The sequence below is a fragment of the Bufo gargarizans genome, chromosome 6 (genome assembly GCF_014858855.1).
Source record: "Bufo gargarizans isolate SCDJY-AF-19 chromosome 6, ASM1485885v1, whole genome shotgun sequence".
In the NCBI taxonomy this organism is placed as follows: Eukaryota; Metazoa; Chordata; class Amphibia; order Anura; family Bufonidae; genus Bufo; species Bufo gargarizans.
The window spans coordinates 30071743-30081568 of NC_058085.1; the positions used below are offsets into that span (position 1 = coordinate 30071743).

Here is a 9826-nt window from a genome sequence, read left to right on the forward strand (position 1 = left end):
TGGAAATCCCACGTCTGCCCCCGACATAAGATATCACTTACATCGGGGATGCTAAACCTGCGGCCCTCCAGCTGTTGTAAAACTACAACTCCCATTATGCCCTGCTGTATGCTGAGCATCCCTGGCTTACATAATTTCTAATAACTGATATGGATAAAAGGGATAGAGTTACCCCTAAACATCTCCTGAGCAACACAGAGCCCCGATACCAGCAGATTACATCGCCGGCTCTGCTACATAGACATTACACATACACAGCTCTGCTGCACACACTGATACAAGTCTTCAGAGGTATATTACACATAAACAGCTGTTTTAGTGGCGGAATGGGAACTGAAAGTGGCCCTGGAAAAAATACTAAAAGTAGCCCTGTTTTGTAGTCAGGTCCAAATTGTTGGAAGGCAGGGCCAGCAATACCATATTGTGGCTCATTATACCACCCCAACAGAGTCAAATACCACAGTCCATCACAAAATACTTCCAGCAGGACAAAATACATCCCCAAAACTTCCCCTTTAAGGTCTATGGTCAAACCGCCCCTGGGTTGAATACACATACAGCTCAGCTACATAAACATTACAGGTCTATACACTGGAATTACAAACAACAGAGTCCTGCATACACAGAGCAGCTAAACCTGGTCATGTGATTTCTGTGACTCCTCCCATACATGATCACATGGTTATGACATCACCACAGGTCCTTTGCCTGCCCCAGCAGCATAGCCCGACTCCCCCTACACATGATCACATGGTTGTGACATCATCATAGGTCCTTTACATCCTCCTGCAGCACAGCCTGGAGCCTGACTCCTGCACATAGTGGATTGCCCATGGAGGACACGACCGACTCAGGTAAGTGGAACACTCACCAGATCCACACATAAAAAGCTGCAGAGCAGAAAAAATCTGCAGCTCCATCCGCTGGTAGTGAACAGATTCCCGAGAACATGAACCAGGAAGTAAGCACACAGGCTTCTGGGGCAGGACATGAGCTTAACCCCTTCAAGACCCTGCCATTGTTCAACTTAAAGGGCTTCTGTTTTAACTGATGATCTATCCTCTGGAAAAAAGTGCAACTTTTCAAATTTGAATTTCTCTGCTTTTAAAACAGATAGTGATACCTCATATAATAGTTATTACTTTACATTCCCCATATGTCTACTACATGTTTGGATCATTTTGTAAATGACATTTTATTTTTTGGGGATGTTACAAGGCTTAGAAGTTTAGAAGCAAATCTTGAACATTTCCAAAACCCACTTTTTAAGGACCAGTTCAGGTCTGAAGTCACTTTGTGAGGCTTACTTAATAGAAACCACCCAAAAATGGCCCCATTTTAGAAACTACACCCCTCAAGGTATTAAAAACTGATTTTACAAACTTTGTTAACCCTTTAGGTGTTTCACAAGAATTAATGGAAAATGTAGATGAAATTTCAGAATTTCACATTTTTGGCTTATTTTCTATTTAATCCACTTTTTTTTTCCAGTAAAAAAGCAAGGGTTAATGGCCAAACAAAACTCAATATTTATTGCCCTGATTCTGTAGTTTACAGAAATACCCCATATGTGGTTGTAAACTGCTGTACGGGCACATGGCAGGACGCAGAAGGAAACGATTGCCATACGATTTTTAGAGGGCAAATTTCACTGGGATAATAAGTTGCAACATCACATTTGAAGACCCCCTGATGCCCCCCTAGAGTAGAAACTCCCAAAAAGTTACTCCATTTTGGAAACTACGGGATAAGGTGGCAGTTTTCTTGTTAATATTTTAGGGTCCATATGATTTTTGGTTGCTCTATATTACACTTTTTGTGAGGCAAGGTAACAAAAAATAGTTGTTTTGGCACCGTTTTTATTTTTAGTTTTTTATAATGTTTATCTGACAGGTTAGATCATGTGCTATTTTTATAGAGCAGTTTGTTGCGGATGTGACAACACCAAATAGGACTACTTTTTTGGTTGTTTGTTTCAGTTTTACATAATAAATCATTTTTGAAAAAATAAAAAATTTGGTGTCGCCATATTCTGTAAGCCATATATATATATTTTTTTTGGGGGCGACTGTCTTATATAGGGTCTCATTTTTTGCGGGATGAGATGACTGGTACTATTTTGAGGTGCTTATGACTATTTGATCACTTGGTATTACATGTTTTTTGATGCAAGGTGACAAAAAATAGATTTTTTGACACCATTTACTTTTTTTTTTTTTTTTTTTTTACGGTGTTCACCTGTGGGGTTAGGTCATGTGGTATTTTTATAGAGAAGGTTGTTACGGACGTGGCAATACCTAAGGCTACTTTCACACTTGCGGCAGAGTGATCCGGCAGGCAGTTCCGACAAAACGTATGCCAACTGATTGCATTTTTCGGACTGATCAGGCATTTTTAAGACTGATCAGGATCCTGATCAGTCCGAAAAATGCATTGAAATGCCAGATCTGTCTTTCCGGTGTCATCCAGCATTTTTTATTTTTTTTCGGTCTGCGGAGTCTTTTTTCCATCGGCTGCGCAGTGCGGCGGAGGTACTGCAGAGTGCAGGGCAGGGCATCGGGTAAGGCCACGTTCACACCAGAGAACGCCGGGAATCGGCCGGACAGAATATTCTGTGTGCAGCGGTATTAGTTGTGTAGAGGCCGGATCTCTGCCGGACCCCATTATACTGAGTGGGAGCAGGCGGCAGTATCCAGCAGGGTGCACCATGTAACGGTAGGTGCACTGCCCATCATGTTATAGATACATTTCTTTAGATATGTGGGTTTAACACGTTTTTGTATTGGAGCGCTGATAAAGTGGTGGGATTTTTATGGTTGTGCAGTTCCTGTTGCAGCTGCAGTTATTTCTGAGCGATCCTTAGAGACTTGTTCAGACTAGAACTGCTTGTAGCTGAAGGAGGCTGAGATCTGTGAAAGTTAGTGACCGCCATAATACACAAAGCAGAATGGTGCCTTAAAAAGTGCCTAGTGCACCGCTGTGCTTGGCGTATAGAAAGGGCAGGCGGTGGTGGAGGGCAGCCTTAAATACAGGTGAAACTCAAAAAATTTGAATATCGCGCAAAGTTAATTTATTTCAGTAATGCAACTCAAAAGGTGAAACTAACATATGAGACTCATTACATGCAAAGTGAGATATTTCAAGCCTTTATTTGTTATAATTTGGATGATTATGGCTTACAGCTTATGAAACCCCAAAGTCACGATCTCAGATACCCTTTGCTCAGGGGGTATGGATTAATGAGATGACTAGAGTGTGACACTTTGAGCCTCGAATATTGAACATTTTCACAAAATTCTAATTTTAAGCTGCATTTATGCAATTCCGTTTAATTTGCATTACTGAAATAAATGGACTTTTGCACGATATTAAAATTTTTCGAGTTTCACCTGTACTCGCTGCACTTCACACAATTTCATATAATCCTGGAGTAAATAGCAAATTTAACTTCATTTTAAAAAATTTGCCTTTTCCACCTGAAAAAAAGCTGTAACATCTCGCACACTGGGTTCTCACTTCCACATAAGTAGCCGTCCGCTGCTTGTTGTCAGACAAGATCCGTCCCTAGTAACATAGACTCATAAGATGGCTAACAGAAAATGGGAGCGTGTCAGAGCTAGCTGAGAACCTGCTTCTACACTGCTTCTGAAGATTATAGGAGCCCCCTGCCTTTCTGTAATTGTGATTTCCTCCTTCTTATCTTTTCTGTGAGCTCCGGAGCTGAAAACAAACATAGTGTGAATTAAAGAAACAGACATCAAAGCAGTACAATAGTGTTGATCGCAAATATTCTAATCGCAAATTTTTATCGCAAATATCGGCACTTTGAGAATTTGCGAAGATCTAGAATATTAGGCAAAAAAATTCAGGTCAGTGATTTCCATCAATGATTTTGAGCCAAAACCAGGTGCGGCACCAGCACAGAACAGGAGCAGATATTTCCCTTATACCTCATCTCTATGGAGGCTCCAATCCTGGTTTTAGCTCACAGTCACTAATGGAAATCACTGACCAAATACTGAGGCTTAAAGGGAACCTGTCATGTGGATATTTGATTATAATCTAACTAATTATATACAATCATTAACTACTAAAAAGTGCCTTAGATGTATTCACTTACTGGTGTGACAGATGGTTACCTCATAATATACACACAAAGATGCCGCATGCTAATGAGCTGATTTGAGTCCAGCGTGATGTCAGTGAGTCCAGCGTATATTTAATTCAAAGCTATAGCCACTCCCCTGCCCACCTGCTGCTGATTCATATGGAAAATAACTGTCATTCAGCAGCAGGTAGGCGGGGAGAGTCAGGAGCTCATGAATATTCATGACTCATCATTATCAGCTGGAGCTTTTCAATACAAGATGTTGGCAGATTGACTTGGTCAATTAAAGAAAGTGACCCAGCATTTTGCTAAGCGAATCAGTCACTTATTTATGTTGCCCTTAGTTAGGACACCATAAAACTGGTGACAGGTTCCCTTTAAGTCTGAAAAAGACATTTGGGAAGCCCAAAAGAGCACAGTGATTATACAGACTGATTTTGATAACTCGTTTTACAGGTGTTTTCCCATGAAAAACATTCTACATTTTTCTAACCAGCACCTGGATCTGAATACTTTCATAATTGCATATAATAAACAATGTAGCATAACCACATATACAAGTACGGTATCTGTATCGGTGCCACCTGCTGTTTATTCAGGGGTATTGGGAGTTGGACCCCTATATTGATCTCTTATTGGTGACCTATCCTGAGTACATGGTGTACCTAGAAATGACTGAGCCCACAGCAAATTTTTGAATGCCCCCCCTCCTCTCCCTGCAACTTTGTTTGTAACCCCCACTCCTGTAGCTACCTGTACTTAAGATCGCTCTCTTAGACCAGGCCCGGCAGCCACTCCTCCCGTTTGCTACAGTCACTGTATATAATGTCACTGTATTATACTGTTGAAGAAGTCCTGACAATACAATCGTTTATTCCTCCTCCTGAGTGGGCCCCAAAGCAGAAGCTTTCCCTATAGCTACGCCCCTGTTTTGGAGAAACCATTTAACATTGGACCTGTAGATTTCTCCACTGCTCCAGCACTGAGGCTCCTGTGGTCTCCTTCAGTCTGTTTACATCACTGCAGGGACAGTATTGGTTGGATGTATATTACCTGACCATTGAGGCCTATGATGGTCTATAGCGGTCACCTGCTGTTCATTCTGGCATTACTGTTGACATCTTTCATTCGCTGTAGGAAGGTGTGACATACAATGAAATTGTTTTGACCTCAAACATGAAGGAACTGCCTTGACTAAGCTATTCAACTCATGTTCCAATTTATCCAAAGAGAGAGAACACCACATCTGCACTTTATTATCTCCTCATACTATCTCCAGTAATTGTATTTTACATGGGATTTTGTAGGATTTTACATTCTCATCTTCTTTCCATTCAGGTTCCTACAATATAGGATATGCTCAGTGGATATCTTCTATATAAGATCCTCCTCCTGATTGACCCGTCAAGGATGGATAGGGACAGGGACAAGATGGCTGAGAGTATAATAAATCTCACCCTTGAGATTCTCTTCCGGCTTACTGGAGAGGTGAGAGATTCTGATGATGTCACATTACATAATCTTATCTATGTTACTAACAGATGGACATGACTGGAGACGTGAGGGACTCTGGAGATGTATGGAGTGATATTTATTACTGTGTCTCTCCATAACCAGGACTACACAGTAGTGAAGAAGACCTCTAGTGAGCGCTGTCAGGACCCTGTGTCTGAAGGATGGGGAAGAACCCTGAGCCCAATTACTGGGCCTCCACCACACCCCCTGATACATGAGGAGATTAATAGAGAGAAGATCCTAGAACTCACCAACAAAATGATTGAGCTGCTGACTGGAGAGGTGACACAGCTGGGAATGCTGGGACATTACACAGGAACGCTATGAAGTGATCTGGGTGATGACTGTCTCATTGTGTTGTCAGGTTCCTATAAGGTGTCAGGATGTCACCATCTTTTTCTCCATGGAGGAGTGGGAGTATTTAGAAGGACACAAAGATCTGTACAAGCACATCATGATGGATGATTACCGGCCTCTCATATCACCAGGTAACAGACATGACTAAATCCACACGTCCTTTCATTATCTGTATGTAAGGAATGAATTCAGTTACTGGATGTGTTTTTTTTTTTTTCTGCAGTTAAGGAAGAGATAAGAACACCGGAGAGATGTCCCAGTCCTCTTCTTCCACAGGATAATTCAGATGAACATCACTATGTCCCACAGGATATTCAGGAAGCTGGATATAAGGGCATCATGATGGAGGATCACCGGCACCTCACATCACCAGGTAATAGACATGACTAAATACACACGTCCTCTCATTATCTGTATGTAAGGAATTAATTCAGTCACTGGATGTGTTTCCTACAGTTAAGGAAGAGAGAAGAACACCGGAGAGATGTCCCAGTCCTCTTCTTCCACGGGATGGTTCAGAAGAACATCACAATGTCCCACAGGATGATCAGGTAGATAGAGATAAGGTCTCATGAAATTTCACCTATGATCTGTAGAAGACTGTGAAGATCTTGTGGTCAGTCTTGTTTTATCCACCAGTATTACACTACTCACAAAAAGTTAGAGATATTTGGCTTGTGGGTGAAATATGAACCTAAAATGCACTCTAACCTTTACAGGTGAACTTAATGTGACCTTCTCTAAACTTTTGAATGCACATGTCCAACTTTTCAATGTTACAGTACATTTTGCACAACTTGTTGTTCTCGAACAGTGGCAAAATTCACAACAGGTGTTTTCATCCATGAATCACCCAATAAAGTGAGTTGGTATTTAAACAGTCCTCCTCATTATGCTGTTCACATTTTGACATCATGAGACCAAGCCTACACCAAACAATTGATCAACAGTACCTCGCCATTGCGAGGCTTCAAGCAGGATTTTCTCAGTCGGAAGTGATCACAGAGCTTAGAGTGTCACACACTGTTATCAGCAGGTTGCAAGAGAAATTCAGAAAGACTGGAAGAGTCACAGAAAGGCATAGAAGTGGATGTCCTTTGGCCACATCCCACACTGATTACCACTTCATTCTGAACAATACCCTGTGGAACCAAATTATAAATGACACACAACTCCAGACACATTTAACGGAGGTGATAGGCACCTAAGTGTCATGTCAGACTATTCAAAACCATTTACATCAGTGTTGTGTGCGTGCTAGACGACTTGCAAAAGTGCGTTATATGGGACCGCGCGTTCCCTATCCAATCAGGAGAAAACCTCTTCGAGCTTAACTCATCCAATTCCAGATAGGAAAAACATCAGGTCCCACTACTACTATTTTCTTCCAGATGTTCCTTTGGGATATCAGAAAATATGCTGCTAGTGAAGCACTGTATTCCACTACTAATACCACTCATATGGTTGTACTCACAAGCATAATTAGTTATGCAGGCACATCACACAAAATCGGAGGCTTCGCTTTCTTTCTCTTCTTTTCTCTTCAACAACGCTGTAAAGAATATTTAAACCGCTCCAATAGTGAAGCACCGCTTTAAAAACTAGTATAAAATTGGGCTTATTATATTCATAAAACGGTAACAGGCAATGTAATAAAACAATTGTTGTATGGTTTTACTACATTGCCTGGTACCGTTTTATGTTTGAGTATAATAAACCCAATTTTATACTGGTTTTTAAAGCGGTGCTTCACTATTGGGGCAGTTTAAATATTTTATACAACGTTGTTGAAGAGAAAGAAAAAGAAAGCGAAGCCTCTGATTTTGTGTGATGTGCCTTGTCAAACTGTAATTGATGCTCAAGGCCACATAAGTTTTTGAGACATTGAGTTTTTTTGTGTGGGTGTACTAAGCGCTGGTGTTGGCTTTTGTTTCAATAAATTGTTTCAGATGAAGAAATCACCATTGCTGCTTCTCCTTAAATGCTCTACTTTAATGATATCACTGTAACATGAACCTTTTAGAGTTTCCATAAATCTCACCCAAAAGCCAAGTATCCCTAACTTTTTGTGAGTACTGTATATGTTTTATGTTGTATAAGGAGTAAGGTGGCAGGATTACAGCTGACCATAAATTTCTGGTTCTTCTCACAATTTTCTGCCTATGGAGACTTTTAAGTTGACCTTCTCTGTGGGCTGCTGCACGCCTTTTGTGGTTGCACAACGGTGGGACTACAGTTTTCAGAGCAGTCCTCGGATGGAACCAGGTGATACTAAAACTTGTCAACCATAGTTGAGTTGTGCCAAATTATCAGTCTTTGCCTGTCTTACAATGCATCTATAGATCTCTAGGAGGCTACTCCCTTCCTATAGCCTGCCTGGGAATTTCACAAAGAGTTGCACCATTCACTGAGAAAGGAGTTCTATTGATCATTTCGCTTCTGTCCTTATACTATAAACAATGATACACAGGGTGTTCTAGTGATAATAACTAATACGTTCTCACCTCTCCTGTCCTTATACTCTAAACAGTGATAAGCAGGGTGTTCTAGTGATGATAGATAATCAGTTCTCACCTCTCCTATGTTCTCTCCTGTCCTTATACTATATACAGTGATAAGTAGGGTGTTCTAGTGGTGACAGATAATCAGTTCTCACCTCTCCTGTGTTCTACCCTGTCCTTATACAATAAAAATTGATAGGGTGTTTTACTGGTGAGAGATGATCAGTTCTTACTTTTTCTGTGTTCTTCCCTGTCCATTATACTACAAACAGTGAAAAACATGATGTTCTTTTGATGATCGCTAATACGTTCTCACTTCTCCTGTGTTCTCTTCTGTCCTGACACTATATAATCAGTGATGTACAGGGTGTTCTAGTGGTGACAGATAATCAGTTCTCACCTCTCCTGTCCTTATACTATAACAGGGATCAGCAACCTTCGGCACTCCAGCTACTGTGAAACTACAAAATGCAAACGTGCTCGGCTGTTCTTCTAACTCCCACAGAAGTGAATGAAGCATTCTGGGAGTTGTAGTTTCTGATCCCTGTACTATAAACAGCAATAAGCAGGGTGTTCTAGTAGTAAAAGGTAATCAATTCTCACCACCCCTATGTTCATCCCTGTCACTTATATTATAAGCAGTGATAGTCGGGGTTTTTCACTGGTGATAGATAATCAGTTCTCCCCTCTTCTGTGTTCTCCCCTGTCCTTATACTATAAACAGTAATATGCAGGGTACCCACAGCCCTGGGGCGGCCAGCAAGGGCAACACGTGCACAAACAATGTAAAATTATACATACACACAATTTTAATGTCAGGGGTAGAATATAAGGGCTACTCTCCCTGCACTGCAATCTTCTGGCTAGAATAGCACAGCAATCAGATTGGATTTATACAGGAGACCTGCAGATATTTGGGTCAGATAAGTCCTGTTCTCTAGTCATTTTTGGTCCTCATTCTAATTACTGATCTTTTCTGGTCATATAAAACCTACCACACGACTTTTCCAACTGTCTGATGACTCTTACAATATTTATTTCACAGCTTGTGAATCCGGGTGAAGATCTGAACATGATATATGTTACAGAGACATCTGTGAGGGGTGATGAGCAGAGTATAGAGGAGATTCCTACAGATAACCGCCCAGGTGAGTAGTAACCACTAAGTAAAGCAGAGAAGACCCACAGATTCTACTCCATCACTGGATACTACAATTTTATGTTACATTTTTAGGTTCTGTCTTTCAGGGTTTTTTCAGCATTACATTCACAGATTCAGTTAAATGGTTTCTAGCACCAGTGTTTGACATTTTTCGCTGACTGACACTAGCAATCTGCTAGTGTC

At 41.0% G+C, this 9826-nt stretch overlaps 1 protein-coding gene and 1 long non-coding RNA gene across 2 annotated transcripts; both read left to right on the forward strand.

Moving 5' to 3' along the window:
- Positions 1 to 776: 776 nt before the first annotated feature.
- On the forward strand, positions 777 to 5783 carry LOC122942531. The gene is made up of 3 exons (XR_006390582.1): positions 777 to 854; positions 5447 to 5596; positions 5726 to 5783. It is a non-coding gene; the product is annotated as an uncharacterized LOC122942531 (long non-coding RNA).
- Positions 5784 to 5863: 80 nt separating this feature from the next.
- Positions 5864 to 9553, forward strand: LOC122942519 (oocyte zinc finger protein XlCOF7.1-like). The gene is made up of 6 exons (XM_044300185.1): positions 5864 to 5905; positions 5988 to 6111; positions 6204 to 6353; positions 6437 to 6531; positions 8907 to 9069; positions 9527 to 9553. Exons 1-5 carry the CDS (start codon positions 5882 to 5884, stop codon positions 8994 to 8996), a joined length of 483 nt encoding a protein of 160 aa, XP_044156120.1. The 5' UTR covers positions 5864 to 5881; the 3' UTR covers positions 8997 to 9069; positions 9527 to 9553.
- The last annotated feature ends 273 nt before the right edge of the window (positions 9554 to 9826 follow it).

Excerpts from the sequence above, each read along its gene's own strand:
- LOC122942519 (XM_044300185.1), top strand. The coding sequence starts at position 5,882 with ATGATTGAGCTGCTGACTGGAGAG. Across the intron at positions 6,112-6,203 it reads CCGGCCTCTCATATCACCAG|TTAAGGAAGAGATAAGAACA; the intron begins GTAACAGACATG and ends TTTTTTCTGCAG. Across the intron at positions 6,354-6,436 it reads CCGGCACCTCACATCACCAG|TTAAGGAAGAGAGAAGAACA; the intron begins GTAATAGACATG and ends TGTTTCCTACAG.